General features: G+C 41.4%; 1 protein-coding gene across 6 annotated transcripts in view; it reads right to left on the minus strand.

Moving 5' to 3' along the window:
- The window catches only part of RASAL2 (RAS protein activator like 2), a 196,027-nt gene that overhangs the window by 140,073 nt on the left and 33,219 nt on the right, over positions 1-22,735 (minus strand). Inside the window, exon 1 of one of the 6 annotated variants that reach the window (XM_052800965.1) lies at positions 13,384-13,536. The exons of 4 other annotated variants lie outside the window; for them this stretch is intronic. In XM_052800965.1, the coding sequence (XP_052656925.1) occupies positions 13,384-13,432 (49 nt within the window). In that variant the 5' untranslated portion in view covers positions 13,433-13,536. Of the gene's footprint in view, positions 1-6,688; positions 6,759-13,383; positions 13,537-22,735 lie in introns of those variants that run through there. One more of the 6 variants, XM_052800964.1, reaches the window with a different exon arrangement.

Raw genomic sequence — 22,735 nt, forward strand, 5'->3', positions numbered from 1 at the left:
TTTCACATCTCTTATCCTGCATTGGTGTTAAGTAGCAAGACTTTGTGGTAGCTTGGGTAGAATGATGGGTAGCAACAGGACATCAGCAGAGAGGTTTTCCCAATGCCCTGTGCCCAACACTTCCCCATTCTGGAGTCTGGTTTACTGCTAGAAAATGCCAGCAGGGAGACCTGGGGGTTTCCATGGCCAAACTAGCAAGACTTTTATAAAGTCCAGTCCATAACAAGAAAGTGAACAATTAGCTCACACAAACCAAAACATACTTCTGAAGTATTTAACACCCAAGATGTTTAACATGCATGGAATCTGTGCGTGAACTGAAGGAACATGACCAAACAAACTTGATTTTTTAAATCACCAAAGACACACTTGAATTGCTGGTTAGTTCTACATCCAGTTTGCAAAGGAGTTCATGACAGCTTTGATATCCAGCAGTGTTTCTGCCTGCTAGACCGGACTACAAACAGCCATGGTTTGAGAACCTGCATACACAACAGCGTTAAGGCGTTAGCCATGGAGATGGGCGCTGGAAGCTGGGCATACAACCAACCAGGAGGAAGAATTTACAAATCCAGAGCTATTTTAGGCTCTGAATTTAGGCAGGGAAGTTCCTTGAGCTGTACGAGAACTAGCCCAACACTCATCTCACAGCCCCAGAACGTTGTATTAATATTAGCAAATTAAAGTGCAATGATTGACAATAAATCAGTGACGTGTAGGAGTTTAATATTAAACCTTCATCTAAATGGAAAAATGGATCACGGGGAGAAAATATGAAACATGCCAGTATCTCAAAATGCCCAAAGTTTGGAATTAAAACATTTATCACTAGCTTGAAAAGAGGGTCTATGTAAAATTCTGGTTGCTGTAGCACTAACTACTTACACACCACATGGAGAAAAGTAGTAAAAGAAACAACCAAAAGTGAAGGAAAAAGAGATGAGGGGGGAGAAAAAAGAACAGTTATTAAATTTAAATGACCTTCCAACCAGAAGAGTTCTTTCTCCACAGGTTGTCTGTCAGAAACAATCTTGAATCAATGCAAAAGCCAGATGTCAGGGACAGTGATGAAGCACTGAAAGGAAGACATACCTTCTGCCAGCCTGAGCCAGCTACAAGCCTGGAGCCAGGGCTGGAGGAGATTTCACAACTGACAACAGCGTGCAGAGCCAAAAGATGAAGCAAGGTGACCTGCGGGCACTGAAACAGCCCAAGACTAGAGGAAAGAAAGGAGCACACCCTCTTTGACTAAATCTAAGTCTGTGTTTGTAACTGTGTTTGTGATTAAAGATGTCCGGTACAGGACACTGCTTGCGATAACACCGTGTGTTCTCCAAGAGGTGAACCTGTACATCCTAACACTGAGCCTGAACTGAGAATTTAGATGAAACCCTTAAAAGTTAGTATTAAAATATGTTTGATGGTAACACGTACAAAAGAGGCTGTCCCAAAAAAAGAAGGATACAGAATAATTTCAACCTTTGAAGACAGAGGAAGGAGGGAACAGAATTTCTCTTTCAGAGACTATTTAGGGAACAAATTTGTGACACATGCACACACCTTCTCACTACAGAACAAAAAAGAAAGAACTGGACATGAAAAAGGATTTACACAAAGCACGAGTCATAACATCCCAGGCAGAGTCCCCAGCCATTAAAACTGTCCTTCTGAGGACCGCTCTCTGTGTGGCAGCTGGGCAGGGAGACCAAAGCCCAGTCCTCAAACAACTGCACTCAACAGTGAGCCATGCCAACGACACAAGCACTTCATTTCTTTTGTGTCTTTTCATTCATTATTACTGTACCAGAGACTACGTCTCTTTCAAATTCCAAAATGACTTTGGTTTTGTTTCATTAGGTGTGAATGCTGGATTACCAGATGACAAAACTGCCTATTTCTGAGGTCAATCCTTTCCAAATTAAGTGTGCAAAGTCCCATTTGTAAGTCTGCACAAGCAGCACTTCCAGAGGACAGCCACTGTTCACCAAGCTCTTTAAAAGAATATTCCCAATTATTTCCATTGCAAAAGTGGAAATTTTAACCAAAAGGTTTAACAGGATTAGGGGAAAAAAAAAACCCAAACAAACCCCGCGCTGCGTGCTCTTGTTTAGAGCAAAATCCACTCCAGTTAGTATTTCTTAAACACTTTTTATTTAAACCCTCAGATAGCACAAGCCTCTTTAGGGTGCTACCATCACAGCAATCACACCAACAAAGAAACTAGCTTTCAGAAAGAAACCACTAATTGTCCACAAAACAAATTACTGCCAGCCCTGTGAAATGACCTGCCAATACCCAGCTATGACCAAGGTCATAGGAGGCAGCGGTTTCAGTAAAGATACTTTTGTCCCACCCTCTCTTGATGTGCAACTATTGTCAAAAAAGTTACTTGATTAAAACATTCTTCCTCAAGGCCTTCGTGTTTACTCACCTCGTCAATGAAAGGGAAAATGAGCTGTTATTTGCTATTTTTACCTTGACCACCTTAGCACTATTAGTAAACTCTGCTCCATCCTCACTGAGTGGTGCAGAACTGCTGTGAACAATAAGGTCCGACTTTGAAATTGTATCCTGAAGTTTTGAACCAGCCTGCCAACAAGCCAGAAGTATTTGCTCTAAATATAAAACACAAAGCCACGTTGGCTTTTATAAATACATAAGCAACCACCGAAGCTAGACTAAATTAATGAACATGTGTATTCCAATTCCAATAGACAGGACAGCACTCGTATGGCTTCACTTAGTGACTTATTATAATCTATGCCTTATAAAAAGGTTTTTACATGTGTGAAACACTCATATACCAGTGAGACATGAAATCAGGATGTAATCAAATCTCCACAGTTTTATGTACAAATCCCTCAGGACTTCAAGCTGCAAAACCAAATGTGAATAATTGCATCTATTTTCTAATAGAGACCATGTGCCTCAGGAGTCAAGCATGCAAGTTTTCAAGAGGTCTGCATAATATTTTTGAAGGTATTTCTACTTCAAATAAGCAATTCAGTTAAGCAGAGATAAACATACACACACATCAGTGACCTTGTTTAAACAATGCACCAATTATTGTGATAAATCTGGCTGCCAAATCTAAATATAGACTTTTAGGAAAAAACAATGGAGTCTGAGTAGGAGACAGACTTCTCATATTTACTGTTTACCTAATTATCCAATGAATGTGCAATTTGGCCTCTCCCCCCTTTTCAGGCTGCATGACCACTTTCCCACTCGGAGCCAAGAGAGCTCTGGCTGTTACTGGAAATGCAGTGTGATCCGGCACATTTGATGCTACGAGTGCACTTGGTCCAATTTCAAAGCTTGCATCACGGTTTGGGTATGTGCGTACTCTGCTTCCCCCAGCCAGCCCCATGCCTGACACAAGGCAGATAGGCACCGCAGGACTGAGTCACAGCTACAGAAACAGGGAATTTTTTTTGTGTGTGTGTATATTTTTTTTTTTTTTTAAATGAAGGCATGGTGGGGGGTGGGAATCATCCCATTTAAAACCCACTCTAAGTTTCCAACTTCAGGTGCCTGAGCAGGAAATGAGGGGAGGAGGGGGAACGAGCTAAAAAGGAGGAGGAGAAAGTTCTTTTATTCAGGGTTATATTTTTAGACTATTACCAGTTTTGTTTTGTCATTGTGCTACAGAAACTAGACGTGTGTGAATTAATGCAGCATTATCCTTTCTAATTTTTGCTAAATCCATGCTGAAGTATTAACCTAATCTTCTTACATGGGATATGGCAGGGCATTTGCTCCCACTGTCCTGCTGTGGCTGATGTTTTTCCACCACAGATATTCCTGACTGCAGCACACATCCAGCCATACATTCCCTCTTTCCCCAAACCATGTAGGAACAAGTAGAATTCACCCCTTTTGTGTTGGGAAACAAAATCTACATACTGAGGACACTGAACCTGAAATCTTGATTTGTTCTGAAGCATACCAAGGTAATGCAATTTATAACCATAACGTATGGGAAGGAACACCACTGAAGTGCTTTTCCTTCTTGCTAAAAATACTCATGACAAAGTGCTTTGCCGTTCTTGATCTATTGATATTTATAAAAGTAAAGCTCAATTTTGCTGGGCAGGCTGAGGCTAGCAGAGAGAAATCGGTGCCCGCTATTCCCCCCTCTGTTTTAGTTCATAACAGTTATGTAGCACATTTATTCTTACTGTTTCAAAACAAGTTAAAACTAACTGGTAATTTTTTTAACAAGTTTCTCTCTCCAGCTATCATTGCTAAGGTTATTGTCAAACTATTTTTTTATTTCCTTTCTCCATGCTTGCACAGCACAGGCCAAACCCATTTGTGACTTACCTCCCTAGATGCAAGTTGCCATGCATAGATCAATTATACAGAAATACAATGACTTACAGTAAAGAAATCATCTGGGAAAAAAGCAAATATATGGAGCTCAACTTATTTATAAATATCTTCAAAAAGGAGCCTGGAAACATTCCACCCTGGGCTGGTGATGCACGAGGCAGAAGTGGTGGGGAGTGGCAAGGGAAGAGACAGACAGAACAAGGATTTTTTTTTTTTTTCCCCTTAAAGTTTTGTTTTCTTCTTTCCAAAAAAACAAGAAAGGCCAGGAAATCCTCCCAATTTGGCATTCCCAAGACCACCACACGAGATGAATACAAGGCCTTTGCTTCCTGTTCCCTTCTCACTTCACAGCAAGCGAGGATGGAATAGGACAATGCCGACGTCAGATCTCACAGGAATGCTACAACAGAGAAAAAGCCCTGTAGGTCAACTCTGTGCAAGCTTGGGGCTCTACTATTTGTTTGGGTAATGTGCAATTTCTTATCCCATACCAGTGCCTCCATTTTTTTCACTATGAAAACCCAGATCAGGTCTTAGGGTCAGTAAAGCTCCTCCTACACTTCTCATCTCTAAAACAAAGATTAACTGGCCAGGCCTCCTGCAAAAACCAACGAGTCTCTCTTCTTACCATCACCAGCCAGAAGAATTTGGGGGTAGAAATGGTTAAAAGGGAAGGAATGATGAAAGGAAAAGACCCCAAAGCTCAGAACAACTCTCTCCCCACTTGCAACCCCACTGTAGGAGGGGGTGAGGGGGACAGGGACCCAGTTAGCTCCTGCTCCCACCAGACGTGGAAAAGTAGGAAAGGTGGCGGAGCACACTTATAAGTCTCCTTTCCAACCATACCTTGGGCTCCTGCTTAGGAGCGGCTGTGCCCTTCTGTATCCCAATGGCAGAGCGAGGCACCAATAGCTTCACACTAAAAGGTGCTGGTGGCACAGGATTGACACACAATTTTGAGGCTCAGGGAGAAGTCGCATGGTTTTACCATCACACCATTGGCATGATTGCCAGCAACAGAGGCCAAAAATCACCTCCCTGTGTAAATATACACATAGGGACATGTGGACAGCTGAAACAAAACCAAAATAACCAAGTTTCACCTCTCTGAAATGCTGTCAAGCTATCAAGTCCTTCTTTTATCTTGTTGACTGTCTAAAAAACTGACAGAAGAAAACCAAGTATTACTCTGGAATAAGCTAGAACACAAGAAATAAAAAACCAGGGATAAATCACAATTTATCTTCTTAAAATATAAACCCCTCAAGGAATATAATTTGCTGCAATTAAATATAAAAAGACAATCCTCAAGATAATCCTTAACAAATCACCTTAAAAGTTTAATAAGTTGTGGTTTGGTTTGGGGGATTTTTTAATGCATGCATTAGTGTTTTAAACTGACCTGTCAAACCTACTTCTGAACTTCTCACAACTGATGAATATGGGAGCCAGAATAGAAAGTGTGCAAGACAGGTTAGTTTCTAGGACCACTGAGATAACTTTTTCAATAAAGAGGTTTAGAATATTTAATTCTTAAACTCGCAAGAAGTCTCAGGTCTCACCTTGTATCATTCATAACTTCACTGAACATCTGCAGAGCGCAATATATTCATCTACCAGACACAGCGACGTCACCATGGGAAGTTGAGTATCCTGCCATCCAACTTTTTGACTTGGGCTCTCACAGATCAACAAGAAATTCTTGATACCAAAGTGTTGGAAAGAGCTCATAATGCTATAGATATTTTCTTTTCTACAGTAAACACACCATCGCTTTTACACTTAAGACAGGTTTAATTGTTGATATTTAAAATAACCCTTATACACTCTTTAGATATAAAAAGTTATTTTAACAAGCTTTCTTTTGAGTTTCCTTGCCTTTCCTTTCTGGGTCACTGAAGTTGACATATGGGCTCTACTTCTCATGCACAGAAGGCATAAGCTCTTTTTTTGTATTTTCTTACTTGCTTTGTTCCATACACAGAAAGATGTTCCCCAACCAGCTGAGAAGTGGAATGCTCTGTTCCCAGAGCAGATACCATGATTCACTGTATACTCACAAGACGGGGTATGGGATCTCCCACACTCTCCCCCCAAATCCTAACCATTTTGCAAACTTTCAGTATGCCTAAATTAAATGTTTCTTTTGTCAAGCGAACAAAAATTCACATTTCCTGCCAATCCACTAAACCACATTCAAATCTTAGAACATACACCCAATTTAGCATGTCTTAGTGGTTTGGGTGGAAATTCAGGTACACAGAGACCAAGTTTGCAAAGCTGCAATGGTTATCTTGACAGAAGGAGGATGGTTATGACCATCAAGTCCAGAGAGAATCAACTTGATATTTACTTGTGTATCCTGGATCACAGAAGTACAAGCAAACACAAGCAAATCCAAATCTCATTGCTCACACCAGGCTGCTGTTGTACCCTGCAGAAGTTCTGGCTATGAGGTGACCTTGTGGGAGCATTTCGTTGTCCTGAGCTGTTTAAAACCTTTCACTTTGGTGACTGTGGGTTTACAACTCCACAGTTTAAGGCAGCACATCCAAGGAACCTGTAGCAAAGGTGGGAGAACACAGACAAATACCTCTTAAACTGACTTTGTTACTGAAATCAGTCTACAGTGGAATTTCAAGTCTACAAAAAGTTTTCCAGAAATAGTGCAAGATTTATACAGAGATGATTGCACATCAGTTCCTTATTCAGAATCTTTTTGTCACATTCACTGGCAAAAAAGTTGGTTTTATTCCTGTCCTTCATTCTTCTACCCTACTGGTTTTTTTCAGTTACTTCTTCCACTCACTGTCCTCTCTGCTTTTCCCATGTAACAACTATCAAACCCAACCAACAGACAGATTAAATCACACAAGCTTTCCTGTTGCATTCACTGTATTTTTCACAGCTGAATAGTCCATATCCATTCCATTCCAATCTATAGGGATTTTAACAGATTGCATATCACTGAAGTTAACAGGAGAGTTCACCCACCTGTACCTCTGCTTTCAGTCCGTTTCTGAAAGTCCTTCTCATAATCACAACTCTAGACTCTCAAATGAATTACAGTTCAATAGATTTAACAATGCAAAAAATATCTATTCCAACACTAATTTAAATTTTCTCTTTTTATTGCTTTTTAAAGTTGGCAATGAGACAAATATTAAAATGAGAGCTTCAGCTCCTTTACCATTAAGATCTCTAAATTTTGTACTAGATAGTTAAGGGAATTTCTGAATGAATGAGAAGGTGGCAATTTCTGGGTAATCCCACCAAAGCTGGGCTGGGGGGGGGGGGGGGGGGGGGAAATCACTGTTCTCACATTCTTTTTCTATTATTAAATGCAATATAATTAAATGCAAGGATTCCTGGTAAAACAACTGAAGCCAATAACCACAAACTACGCTACTGGGAAAATTAAGCAGAATGAAAACCCAACGCAGCAATACAAAAGAGATTAGTGACATACAATTTCTCACTAAAGAAAAAGAAGGAATAAATGTATATTTAAAGCTCAGAAATTTAGAGCCAGGAGTAAGAGGGGAAACATGACATAGAAAGGAAGGGGAAGGGAAGAGAAGGAAGAAACATGTATTTATTATCTCAAGCTCTTAACTTGAGGGATTCCAGAAGGAGTAAAGAAGCAGCAAAGAAATTCCACTGCAGCTTCTTCTGACGTACATAGGTCTAATGCTGCCATTACCTGGCCATAAAAATTTGACGATTGATGTAGAGCTCTTGAAATCTGACAGCTAGAAAGCTGTAATTTAGCAAGGGTAGTTATTTTTGAGCACTTACTCAGGAAAAAGTTGAATTTAGCTCAGAGAAGAACTAGTTGCTGCCTGTGATTGTCCCAGAAAGTAACAGGCAAAGTTGAAAGATTCATACAGGGACTTTTAAAGCTTTAAAATCTACAGACACAGGCAGGAAATTCATGTTTGTACTTTTTCTGACTAGCCTAATTTTCACTTTCAGCCCTAGAGCAACTTTCAGTATTAAGTGAACTCAAAGTTTAAATTCACTCTTCCTTCTACCTAAACTATCATCTAATTTGTTATCTCCTCTCAGGCCCTACTGAGACTGGAAATCTCATTTTCAAAACTAATTCTCTCCCTTACTGTTATCTGATAACAACTCTCAGGACTGCATATTTAATCATGATAATAGCAGAAGATACTGACAAGTGAACCCAAATGCTTTAAGTGTTTACACCATCAGCAATAATTGGTGTTTATTTACATAGTGGTAGTAGTGGAGAGCTGGTTAGCAGAAGGCAAAATAGCTTCATGTCACAGATGATATTATGACCACCCTCTGCGAACCTTAGGTGGATAAACACAGGGATATCCAAAAACCGACTGTGTTCAGCAATTAAAATAATTTAACACAGATAACGAAACATTTAAAAAAACCCTCCCCCATTCAGAATTACAGTGGCTTTCTCCTGGTATGGCTTAATTCAGTTTGGAATTAATTCTTTGGAAAAATTCTATTGATCACTAAAAAAGCCTGTCTCAAAACAGTCGGGTATCTACAGCGTGTGATGGAGAATGCAGAGATCTCCAGAACTCAGAAATACGCTTGACAGAGTGCTCCGTCTACTGCAACTCTCAAAGCAAAAACACAGAGAGCATACTAAAGAGTATTACTAGTCCAGGTTTTAAAGCTGGAAAGACTACAACGTGGAACTCTTAATTATCTTGTGGAGAATCTAAGCCTGAATCTACTGCAGAGCTAGAAAGGAAAGCCTGGTCTGCAGAACTGTGAGAGAGTACGACTTGCACTCCAGGAATAAAGAAATACCCTATTTTTTCATGTCAGAAATGGACTGCAAATTTACTTCCACAAAGAAAAGCGACTGTGGAACAGTACAAGTAGCCTTATTGCAGTCCCTTGGTTATTTGCAGCGAAGAGGAGATACCAAGATACAAAGAACAGGAAAAAGTTTACTTTTAATATAAGGTATCTTCAGAGACAATATTAAGTGATTTATTACAAATGACAACTTTGCTTTTTAGAGGCTAAAGTGTTTTCATTATTTCAAAAAATTAGAAAGAAAAGATTTATTAAATTCCCAGTAAACAGAAATAGGAACTTATATATACTATTTAAGATTTTGTACTTTACACTGCTCAATTTCCCCTCCCTAGTGCAATTATCTGTCTGCAGAGGAAATAACACACAACATTCTGTGCTTAGCTAGAAGGTTTATAAGAACAATGAATACACAAGGTAATGCCACATTATTTTTAAACAGTTTTTCTTTTTTTTTTTTTTAAAAGAACATTAAAAGACTTTCTGAAGACAGGATTCTGACGGCTCCATGACAGAAGAATACAGCGTTACTAAATCCAAACCAGACTTAAAATATTTCCAACACCTGTACTGCAAGATTTTCATTAAGCGAGATGCTTTTGTTAGTAACTATGTTCTATAGCATGCTCACTTGAACTGGCAGCATGAATGTCACTGCACTCAGGTGATTAAATTAATACTGAAGCTCCCTTAGCCACAGCATTCTGATATGACAGCTTAGTGGCTACCACCTTTAAAAGTTATACTGTTTTATGTATGGCCATTTACTGTAAAGGTCCCCAATGTATCATCCTCAGCAGTCTCAGATATAAGATATTCCTCATGCTTAAAAAAAATCCTCTGAGGTACTGGAGATTCCTGTTAGACTACCATTATTTACCTGCCAAAAGAAAGTAATGTTAAGATGCTGCAATCATTAAGGCTGTTACTTTTCTGGTATTTGAGAGCTTTGATGTGACAACTTTAACTTTCATTTAACAACTTCTTGCATACAACATCATCTTGCACAATCTTCAGATGATATGGCAGCATCATTTGTGGCAATGCAGCTGAAATAATGGGCGTCATTTCAAATGTTAACTAAAAGGAAAAGCAGCATATAGTTAGAAAAAGGTTACCGCTTAGCTACGTCCTTCTTTATAAGTTTTTGCTACTTTGCTGTTCTTTAATGTGTCAAGTTTTCCACACAGTTTGTATTTTTATATTTTATAAGGCAAACAATGATGTTAAAGAACAGCCAATTTCAGTTGACTTAAATGTTTCTTCAGCTAGGGCATGGCTCAAGCTCATTTCAGTTTATCTCAAATCCAAAAAACAATTTGCATTTTCTCCTGCAGTTGTAGACCAGCAGACAGGCAAATTAAACAGTATTTTCAAAGTAACAGGGACCTCAGGAGAGGAGAAGTAAATACAATAGCATTTGTTAAGCTGCCAAAATGCCATTTGCCTACTTTGATCTTGACTTTTTATAACCTTTTTGTTTTAAATAAAGATCAAAACCTTAGGATGTTCAGTTTCACCACCACTTCATGAAGTGTTCACAAGTCCTCTACCATAACCAACCTTAAACATAAAGAGGGGTCATTAAAAAAACAACTGTCTCAAAGAAAGTGGAATATAACTCCTCCTGAAATAGCCTCTGACCATGTCTATTCTTACACATAAGTCACCACTTAGAAGTCCCTTCTAAAGACTGATGTTCTTTCATTTAGTTCATTAATCCTGCAATCTCTGAAAGCTGCTGCGAGTTGTTGTGGTGCCTAAGCAAATGCATAAATTCGGAACACGCAAACCCAAGATATCCTGTAAGTAAATCTCTCACTAGGAACTAAGAATGAAAGAAAAGATTTTTTTTTTTTTTAATGGCAAGAGAAGAGTTAAATAAAGAAGAGTGGTAATTAGACACAGACTCTACATAGTGAAGACAAAATGTTCATCAGCCTGTTTTGCCGCAGACTCTTCTTCTGCCAGAATTACATGTGGTAACACAGAATAAGGTGTAGATCTATATTCTTGCTGATCCCCATACTTTAAACACTGGAAAATAAATACTGTAAGTGTCCTTTATGCTTCTTTATACTGTTTCCTTCCCGTGCCATTTCTTTTTCCACCTGACCACTCACTGCAGTGTTGCTTTTATCCACGCACTAGTACGAAGATCTGGGCAGTAAACTGGGATTATAGAACTGAGGTCTCAGCTCCCAACCTCCCCAAATGAAGAAACCAAACTGGCTTCAAGCACACACCTTCCATGGGCCGAATGAGTGCTCGTATTTATACACCCCATCCAAGTAGTTTTCCAATGGGTATGCCTCCTCTGGGGTCTCCTGGCATCCTGGACTTCCTAACATCCTGCAGGTACTTAAAAAAACCGCATTTAACACACATCCCCACAGCATAAATCATGAGATTTAAGTCTAAAAAAACCTCTCCAGAGGTTCTGAAATCATGCTGAAAGTTAACAAGCCAATGCTTATTACATGTTTCCCTATTGGCTATGTTTCCCTCATCAAAGAATTGTGCCTTCAAACATTGACGGGCTAAAACTTCTCTGAAGAAATCTATGCAAGGTAGATGTATGCTCTAGTCATTTAATAACTGCTAGACTTCTCTACAGAAAACCCCTCTATATTAATTCTCAGACTGCCTTTTTTTCAAGTGAAATTTCAACTAGAATCATTCCAATCTCCTTATCTCTGAAGCAAGGAAATATATGTATTTATTTATTTTCACTCAGTTTCTTTTTGTAAAGACTGGTTAATGTACCCAAAGTCCCAAGTTATTTACAGAGAGATCAGGGAGTTCTCCTCTTCAGCTTCCTGTATTTGTCATGCCACGTCTGTCACAACATAATCAAGGAGATTACTCTGTTTCAAGTGATACCTCCCTTTTTCCTAGAGGCAGAAATTCATGTTTTCTGGGAAGTCTTGAGTGAGCAAAGAGAGACTAGTAAATTTGGGCTAGAAGGCAACAGCATTTGCCAACAAGATCTCTTTCCCAGCAAAGGCCAAACCAGTACTTTGCACATCCAGTCCATAACTCCTACACAGGAGACACTGCTTACATCTGTCTGAACTGTCTCTTCCACAAATACAGGCTCAGTTGCAGCCTTGGGAGAGATGAGCAGCAGCCAGTAACTCACACAAAAGTTCTATTTTCCAAGAACAACCTTTCATTAAATTTTATACATTTATAAAATTGGCACTTGCACACCTGACCCCACATGGCTCAAATTGTGCCCTCCTGTCCTTGCCAAACCCTGGAGCAGAAAGAAGTTGCTCTGCTTGGGGAGGGTTGTTTCAGTCTCCGATAACTCACCAAATCAGTCCTAATTAGCCTGAGTTATTGAAGAGCCTTCTGCCATATTAAAGATTGATTCACTCAGATACGCCGCTGCAAAAATTGTTTCCTGCTGTGGCAGTTTATGATGTTTGCTTTGCAGAACAGCAGCACAAAGAAAGGACGCTTGCACCAGAAAGACACAAGGCTAATAAAATAAATTCCTGAAATTTGAGCCAGCCACTTAAAAACACTCACCAGGTACACATATAATCACACTCTGTAATTATTCTAATTTGCACAATTAAGAGCTGAATAAACACCATAAATTTAAATGAAAAACCCCAGGCACAGGCTGGTGCAGCTACTGGAATATTTTAAAATCCAAAATACACAACACTGCTGCTGCTGATTTCTGTAACCACTGCAACACGAGAGCACCTTACTGAAATCCAGTTAGGTACTTACCACCAAATTAAAAGAATAAAAATAAAGCAATAAAATTGTTTCTCCTACAGTTTATTAGCATTCTTTTCTTCTCAATCCCATCTTTTGGTACAGTCACAACTGACACAACAGTTTATATGCTCCCGAGATGCCTGTCTCCTGCAAGCTCCCCACTCCCCCCAAAACCTCCCGAATTAAAAGCCATCCTACTTATACAGACTGCTGCTGTTATTTAGCCAAGCTAAGGCAGAAATCCTTGGGCAGGCTAAGGAACAGACTTCAAATGTGACCATGCCCCATAACTAGCACATTCCTGTGGATAACCATCTTCTCCATGGACAGAGGTTTTGGCATTTCCAGGTAGCTATCTCACACTGGAAATGGAAGAGGAAAACAACAATACCCAGCAGGTCTCTGCCCACTACGGCGTTTCTCCTCCTAGGCACCTAAACCAACACTTTCTGATCAGTTATCTTTCCCATCAGGCAAAATGTTTCTCATACTCACCACTCAACGGCTTTGTCTGCACTAGCACCTTCCTTACCAGGCTTGCCATACTGGAATTTTTACCCGCGTTGTCTAAACCTGCTCAGGACCAAACTGGGTGGAAGAGTTCAAAAAAAAACCACCTGCATCTAGTCCCTGTGCCTCCACCAGCCCCTTGACTTTCTCTACCGAGGCTGTACAGCGTCTGGATGAATAAGGCTGAAAACACATACACACACACACACGTGCACGCACAGGAAGCTTGGAACCAAATCAGTATTAAACGTACCGACTTCCTTCTTCATGCTCCAGTATCTCTGCTGTAAACAAGCACTGCATATTAGCTAAGCAAAGCCGAAAAGTCCAGCAGAGAAGGACAAAAGAAGGGAGTGGCTCCAGCAAGGAATAACTATTTTAAATGCACAAACATCTTCCCATCAGATTAAAACTAGCTTTTAAATTAGGCAAATTCTGAAGCCATTGTTGTGACAGAATAACTAAGACAAACAGGAGACCCTGCTTCCTCCTCTGGAGAGGTCTCCTGGATTTCCAGTACGAAGTGTCCCATAAGCTTTCCAAGTGCCTGGACGAAAAGACTTCAGAAGTGTTTGTGTCACTCCAGGGACAGAAGGCAAAGAAGGGGGAGGCAGATGCAGAAACAAGCCCCAGAAGAGGCACCAGCTACAACTGCTGCACCTTGCGGTGTAGGTGCCATGAACAAGCAGGTGAGGGATGCTTAGCTTGTGTCTGGGTCAGACCACATGGCCGGGGCTACCAGCCCTGCCCCACAAGCCAGCCACCAGCTCTCAGGAACAAGGTCAGCCTGGCAGGAGCAACTGTGTGTGCAGGGATTAGGCAGGAGTCAACTGCATCCTCTCCAACGGTGTTTCATAAACAGCCCACTTGTGTTTTGAGAGATCTCCACCTCACCCCACATAGCTTCAGGCTCCTTTAGTCTTCAACGGGTTTTCTCCATCATTTTGAGGCATTTAACTCACAGCAGCTCCACCTCTGAGCAAACTGGAGAACACACCACCAGCGTGCATCAGGCATGCCACCAACCGCTTGCACAAACCCAGAGGGCTCTAACATTTGACCCATTGCTGGCCACAAACGGTCTCTTGACGGATAAGAGGGCAGGCAGGTCAAGCTCTCCTGATCCAAAATGCTCCAAAGGAAGACGACGATGGCTTTGACCACTCCACTGGATCTCCAGCAGGCCCATGCACTTGGCAGGCAGGATGAGCAATGGCAAGCAGAGCCCAGGAGAGAGACGGCAGAAGCCACTTCTGCCTACTGCTTCCCTCACAGATGCCCTCCTGCAGACTGTGCCAAGCCGGGTGGCTCTGGAGAGTGTCCTGCCTGGTCTGTGGAGGGAGCAAGCCAGACACAGACTACTGCCCATCCTCTCCTGTTGCAACAGGCTGCAGCAGCAGCCCTCCAAACCTGCAAGCCTTGCCATCAGGGAGGCCTGCTGCATCTAGGCATCCTTGGAAGAAGGGAAAAGGGAGGATGGACAGGGCAGCTTTGGTCCATCACCAAGGATCAGTCAAACAGTGACCATCCTCACCCTTGGCCGGGACACAGCCATAGTAGACTTTCTGCTCGCGGCAGCCCAGCTGCTGGAAAATGCAAGTCTGGTGGACTTCTCCCCAACTGTTTACAGCATGAAAGGCTGAGATGCATGTGGCTTTGCAGCACTAGAAACTTTTCCTCGCCTCTGAAAGTATGCCAAAGTTATAGTAGTTCTTAGTCTGGGATATTCAGCAGCCAGTATCTTTATTGATAACACTAATGAAACAGTGCCTGACCACTGTGTGGTTTCTCAAACTAAGCCGCACAGTGGCCAGCACAAAAGGCTGAGTGAAGAGGAGCTGGCAGCTTGGCAATACTTAGCCCCAAGATGATAAGAAGTGCCTGTCTGAAAAAGCTTTCATCTTACGCCTTTTCAGACAGATGCATGTTATTTATCTTTCTATCAAAGACCACTTATCTCACAAAAGAGCTTTATTACATCTAAGCTGAAACAGTGGAAGATATGCAACTATTCAACAAACATCCTTTTTATTACCACCTTGCAAAGTTGGCTACTAAACGATCCCCCCATTTTTTCTTACTCTCTTAATATGGCAACAGCAGATTCCACAGTCCACCTCCTCCCCTCCTCTTTCCACCCTGTCTTTCAAGACAAATCAAATTCTCATAAAAGTAAAGTAAAATTAAATTGCTGCTATCCCTTAAGGCATGTAACTGCGAGATCAAGGGGTTGGGGTCAAAAAAGAGATAGAGCTGCTCTTAAAATCAGAGACTTCACATGAGTCTTCCCAGGGTACAAGGGACAAGTCTCACAACAACCATCCACATAAGAGAGAGAAGTCCAACTACAGACAAGCAGGGGAGCACAGGGCAATCAGTGTGCAAGCCCATCAGTTTTCTGCCAAAGGGCTGCTTCTCCTTGTTCTGCTATCCAAGCTTAAAAAGCAACACTTCATTATGAAAGAACGGGACACAGTTTCAAACCTTCATTTCCATGTAACCAGAAACAACATGCTAGCACCTAAGAGTTTGACTGCGAAAGCACCCCTCCGTGCTTGCTCCCCTTCACTTGACCAGCAGCAGCCGTCCTGTGTGCCGCAGCTGGCCCGTGCCCTGCCAGAAGTCTTCATCCAGACGTTGGCTTTCAGTCTTCTCTCCTGACAGCTTCTGAGATACAGGTAGGGAACTGGTCATGCAAGCTGTTATTCTGGCAAACTCTTCCCTGCTAATCTTTCAAGTGGGCCCTGTGATCAACCTCTGTCTATAACATGATGATTCAAAAAAAAACCAAACCCAAAACCAAACCCAAACCATTAACTGTCTCCAACAACAAAACATTGAGTCCACATAGATTGGACTTAAGACTGCCCAGCCACATAGACATGTACCATGCCACAATATGTGCATATACGTGCGCACACCCAGGGACAGCGCGGGACGATCCCCAATCTCTTGAGTAGCCCTTGAGAGGTCAGGAAGCTCACCTCGTGACCAGCACTAACACTGTGCAAGTCCCATTTGGGAAACTGATCTGTACACATGACAATGTGAGGCTCATGTAGTCCAATATGCCAGCTAAATGCCTCAATACAAGTGTTTATGTGCACATCTACCGAAAGACATCCAGAATGTCATTGTTCAAGTGCAATGAAATCACTGCTACAGTACAAAACACAAATCATTTCTTTAATATGCGTCAGCTGAAGAAGGCTTCACATTAACGCCCTCACCCCTGCCAAGTACTGAAACAATTACTGCATGAATATTAACAGGGGTTCCTTGGCAGGATGATACGATTATCATGGGGAATCTCAGGAGACGCTGCAAGACTCTGCACGATGCTTCAAATTTCTATCAATTTAAAGAGCGATTACTTCAGGCAACAGAGGCTCCTCAGCCTGGTTATGGAGGGAGTTCCACATAATAAAAATAACAAGCCCCAGGATGAGACCACTTGGGAGCGAGGGAAAGAAAACATTGCTGCTTCCACCAACTGCACTCTGAGGAGTCACAGCCCTTCATGTTTTCAGAAAGGGAAAAACACGATAGCAGCTCTGCTGCTTCTCACATCCCATAATGAGAAGAAAAATGGTCCTGAATGTGGTATCTATTTAAGGTCACATAAAACGATGAGTCTGGTCAGTTAACCCCTTGAAGAGGTTTTCTGGGATAAACCAACACTGCACCACACAGACATGGGAATGGGGAGAACGAAGAGCAGCACACAGGCTTCAGACCAGCAAAACTGTGCTCACACTCTTCCACTCACTTTGACTTTCAACCCCATTTCCCCAGTATTAGGAGCTTTCATCTTTTACACACCAAATTGAATGGTATGTTTTACACTTCTACAGTGAAAGCCGATTACAGCTCCTCACCTGGATCCAGAAATGCAAGGAGTCACACAGTTTCCCCAGCCGAGCCTGCCCAGGTTTATGGCTCTCTTGGCAGCTAAGACTTTCAAACAATCTTCACAGGTTTAATGCTTTAGTCTAAAGCTTCACAAGCAGCACCTTAAACCTGGGTATCTCCCCTTTGTTTGCCATGTGATTATGGAAAGTCGTAGTAAAAGCTTGTTCCTACCAAAAATATATGGTCAACCATATTTTTAATATTACATATAATTAGAGTTTTGCTTCAATAACAAATATACTCAAAAGCAGAGAAATTATCACATTGGGTAGCTAGGATCACAGGAATTATTTTAAGCTTGGGATCTCATATACGTATGATATGCTTATGATACGCAATTCTGGATCAAGACATAATTTTTGTGATTTCAGGTCACATTTGTACTAAGGATCCACTAGCACCTCCAATTTTACAGGCTTTACCAAAAAGGAAGGACATCCTCTCCCCACCCTTGAATACCCGTCCTTCTACAGACTTTTTAAAAAAAAGAAAGAAAAAAGTTGACACCCAGCAAAGTGATGTTTTCCATGCATTTGCCCCCTGATAAGCACAAAAATGCCTTCTGCGGGGCGTTTTCCCTGTTAACCTTCCTGACCAAAAACATTAATGCTCGGAAGAAAACGGAACCTCATGCAGTAGGTAATGATACTAAATATAAGCAATGAGTCAAATCACTTTGTTTCTCAGGAGTTCAACTTAACAAGTTGTTTCAGAAGTTCAAAAACACAGTCCCTGTGCAGATCCTAGAACAGCTGACGATTTCTCATTTTTACATCTTTTTTTTTAAAGTGAAATGTATTATTAAAAACAGAACTATTACAGAACTCTGTGAAACAGATGCAGTTCAAGCAATTTTTTATAGCAGCTGTTACTTCAAAAAAACCTCATCACCAGTGATCATCTAAAAACATTATTACAACTAGCATAAGTAAAGAGAAATGAGGTACAGAAAAAAGCATGCAGGACAGGGAGTATCCAGGAGACCGCTATGATTCCTTTCAGAGAGCTCCTGCCACGGGTTCAGCAACAAAGCCATGGGATCGTAGCATGCACTCTTCAGGCAAAACAGAATAAATGGCTCGGATGGCCAAGGCCAGGCACAAAGTTGCGTGTGCAATGGTGGAGTCCGCTCCCCAACTCCACCGACGCCAGCAGAAGGACCAGAAAAGTCCAAAGCATTCAACCGCCCTTGAAAGCAAAGTCTCAAGGCTGGCAAAGCAACAGAAAACCAGCGGGAGATGCTTCCCACTATGCAAAGGACAGTGGGAGGCTGCTTTTGAAACAGAAAAATACACACTTTTTAGAAAGAAGAGATTAAATATCTAAAGGACAAGTCAATGGAGGCAATCAATGATGCATTAATAGTTTTGATCATTCTCAAAGTATTTACACAGTCTGCATTCAAAGACTTTCTTAAAAAAAAAAGAAAAAAACAACATATGAAAGACCTGCTGGAGTATTTAAAAAAAAAATTAATTCACATTCATATGTTCCTTTCTTTAAAAGTTGATCTCTACAGATATTCACCAATTCCCCACCTCCCACCCCTGAAAATTGTACCCAATCTGGAAAAAGTAATCTAATTGAAAAATTCAACTTTATGAGACTCTTCAGTACCACGTCTCTCTGCCCATTAACTAGGAATGAAGACAGCCAGGGAAAAGAGCACTGAGACTACATGGGAGATTGCTATAAATCTGTCGCCTAAGACAGTCTTTATTTGGGAGCAGAAGTATATTTATTTTCTATGCCTAAATGCCAATAGCAGCTCCATGTCTCTGGTTTGCTTTAGCAAAATTTGAAACACAGGCAAATTACCAGTAACTGCAAGCATTATTAATGCTGCTGTGACTGATACAACAATAATGCTTTAGAAGACATATATAGCAAGACGGGGTGTGTGGGGAGAACCACATACACTTCCAAAAATGTGCTGATAAAATGATATACTGTCTTCTTGAATCCAGGATGTCAAAAACAAATGTCTCTAATAAGTCTTGATAGGACAAAAAAACACTGTAAAAAAGGTGCAAACATGGAGTCACCCTTTTCTGCATGCAGCATGAATTCTCTAAAATAGAGCCCATTATTTTATCTATATTTTACTGCAAAATCTGCAAAATCGAACTTCCCACCAGCAGCTCAGCAAGTTCTCAGTATGGGGCTGAGGTTCATCCTCCCCTCAACAATCAAGTTCACCATGACTGTGGAGGTCTGAACGCATGTGGTACAGTCCCCACTGAGGTTTCCAAGAGCTGTTTTTTCTCCTACTTTTTTCAAACCTCAGGCTCCTTCCCCAAAACAGGTGTCCCTTTCTTCCCCAGCAACCTACCTCCTCTGGAAGAAGTCCCCTTCTCCCTGCAGCCTCTCTTACCCGTGCTTGCACACTTCACAGTAGAAAAGAGGAGAAGGAAAAAGGAAAAAAGAATAGGACAGGAATACGAGGCCAGGTTCTCTGATAGAGGGATGTGGAGGTCAAGTACAGCAAGTCTAGAAGAGGGGATCTCGTGTCTGTCCTTAGAGAAGCAGTTGTTGTGATCTCCAGGGCAATTTCAGCAGCTACAGGTAGTCACAAAACAAAACAGGCAGTCTGCTACTGTGTGCAAGTGCCTGTTCTGCCTACACACAAAACCTGCAAGGATAAGGCAAAAAAATTCCCCCCGAAATATAAACTGCACTGTGACAAGTGTTTCTCACCTCTAGCACAACATTCTTGATGAATAAATTAGCTTTGCTGGAGTTTATCCAGTATTTTAAGGTGCACTGAACAAAAAGTCTATAAAGAAGAGCAAGGTTTTAAATTCTGTCAACAAAAGGTTTTGATAAGGAAGAATTTGCAGATTGTTCTCTCCTCTCCCACTGCCCTCCCTCCCCTGGGAGACAGACAATTTTCTGCATAAACATGCAGGGAAAGACATGCTAAAGATTGCTTTTGAGCTGCAATTTGAGCCAGACCAAAAAAAAAAAAGAGAGAGAAAAAGACAAGAAGCTAAATTCAGAAGATGGGAAATCTGAAATGAAAGATGAAAAAGAAATGCACAAATTATGCCGTTGCCGGTAAAGGGGGAAAGCCTTTGTGGCTGACACACAGCCATGTGTGCCAGCCTGGCAGATCTCAGTGGCAAGGAGTTTTCAGCGGCCTAATTGCCTCCGTTAACTGTTGAGTGAATAACGGGGAATCCAGACAAACAGGAAATTTATTGGAAACTGAACAAGAAACAGCCAGCGGTTCATTCTGCAGGTTAAGGTGCTTTTAAATGAAATGAACAACAAAGAGATTACAGCTTCCTAATCAAACCACATATTTGAAAGATGCAAGGGAGGAAAGAAGGGGAGGGGGAAGTCAGGGAGACTGAGGATGGGAAGCTAAAAAAAGATCAGATATCTACAACAGATTAAATGGGCAGAAAAAAGAAGAAATGTGCACTTAGGTTTTTGTCTCTACATACTCTCCTGGTCCTCACACAGGACTTCGCAGCTCTTAGCCCAGTGTAAACAGATGTACACAAGATGGAAATGGACATGGCATCTCTCTAGACAAGTAATTTTGGGGTGCATATAGAAGACAGAAGTGTATTTCTGTAACCCTATGTTCAGCACAGGGAGAAAATGCTGTTTGCACCTGCAGAACATCCATCTCACTTCTGATCGCTGTTACCACAGGATTGTTCCTCGTTCTTACCACTGGCTCTGCTGGGGGGCGAGATTAACGATTTTGTTGTCAGCACCAGTGTAAAGAAAAACACATCAGACCTCACCTTACCCTGTGCCCCTCATTTCAGAGGAGGATCTCCAGCCAAAGGGTGCTAAAAAGACAAACCAACAAGTGCCTCCTCACATACTTTACTTATTGATGCTCCGCATAAAGAGTACATAATTCACTAGTATGCTAATAAAATACCTATTTTATTGTAGGATATTGCCAAGTTAAAATAACAAAATAGTGCTATTACTATGTTAGTAAACTACCTTATCTTTATAAATACCAAAACATGCAGTTATGAAAGTAGCTGACAGTAATTGGAGCTTTGTCTACTCTCCAAGGTAGAAGAGACTCAAAGGTATCTATCTCCCTCATTCTCAGTCACGCCCTGCTGATATCAAACCTAGTCATTTGCAGCTTTATTGATAACTCTTGAAGTCTGGAATAGGTTTATTGCAGGTGTCAGTATCTTAAGAGGAGGATGCAGATATTAATCTTTAACATAAAGGTTTTCTTTACCAAGAAGGTCAGCCAACCAAAACAAGCATTTTTTAAAAACCTTTCTCAACACATGACAATTTGTCTCCCTCTCACCTGTTTAAAATAATTCTCATGGCTCTTAAAATATTAAAATACTCCCTAAGTCTTAAGGTTAAGTTCTAAAAATGCAAGAGGTACAAGGCTTTTGCCTCCCCAGCTCCCACACTTGTCACCTTTCCAGGCAACTGCATCCTTGAGACAGCTCACGGCCACTGAACAGCTTGCCTCCTCCAGAAGGAGACAGTCCTACGCTCCACGCACCCAACCAGCTGACTCAAGTCGCTCCTCAGTACCGGAGCATCGCTCTACCCTCCATCCCCAAACCTTCAATAGAAGAGGACTACTGAGCTCTGGAGCCAGTATAAGAGGGGGAAAAATTCTGGTGACAGCAAGCTGTGATACTGGTTTAGGTGTATTACAAAACCGCTCCAGCACATAATAACAAGAACCATGCTCAGGATGTGGTCCCCAAAAGCGACCATGGGCTAGCAGGAGAGGATGGTGCAGAGCCACCCTCCACCCAGAGCGATCCTCCCAGCAGGAATTTGTCAGTGTGAGAGAACCTGGGCTCCTTGGGTCCTCCTCCAGGACAGCAGGAGAAACTGGCCAGTCTCTGCCTTTCTTCCCCCAGGATCTCCCTCCTCCCCCACCGCAGACCAGACATTTTTAATCGCTATGACTACATATGAGATCGTACACTTTCGCAGTCAGCAGACAGCTGCCAGAAACCCACTCTTAATCCCTAAACTTGAGCGCATTCGTAAGGAAAACAGAAGAGTTCAGAACCACATGAGAATCTTGTAATTTGCTCTCCAAAATAACCCTAAAGGCCCACGGCAATCCACGTGCAAAGGAATGTATTTTTCCTCACAAAACCTCAAATCAGCATTTCAGTCCCACGTCATCATAGGAATCAAAACTGTCATTTTTGAAAAATCATGGATTTATACATTGGCTGTGTGAAAGTCTGAATGCACAGTTTAATGAAGCAATTGTTTTTCCTTCAGTGGAACAGAAAAGCAGTTGTTTTCAATTGTTTTGCACAACTCTTCCTCATCTGCTCTCCCAAAGAGATCTTTACGTGAGCATATGCACATCTCTGCCACGAGGCAGGCACTTGTATTTTAGAATAGGTGAGAGAAAAAAAACCCCTATTGTAGCCCAAAAAAGCAAATCACATCT

This window comes from Harpia harpyja, chromosome 11 (genome assembly GCF_026419915.1).
Source record: "Harpia harpyja isolate bHarHar1 chromosome 11, bHarHar1 primary haplotype, whole genome shotgun sequence".
Lineage (NCBI taxonomy): Eukaryota > Metazoa > Chordata > Aves > Accipitriformes > Accipitridae > Harpia > Harpia harpyja.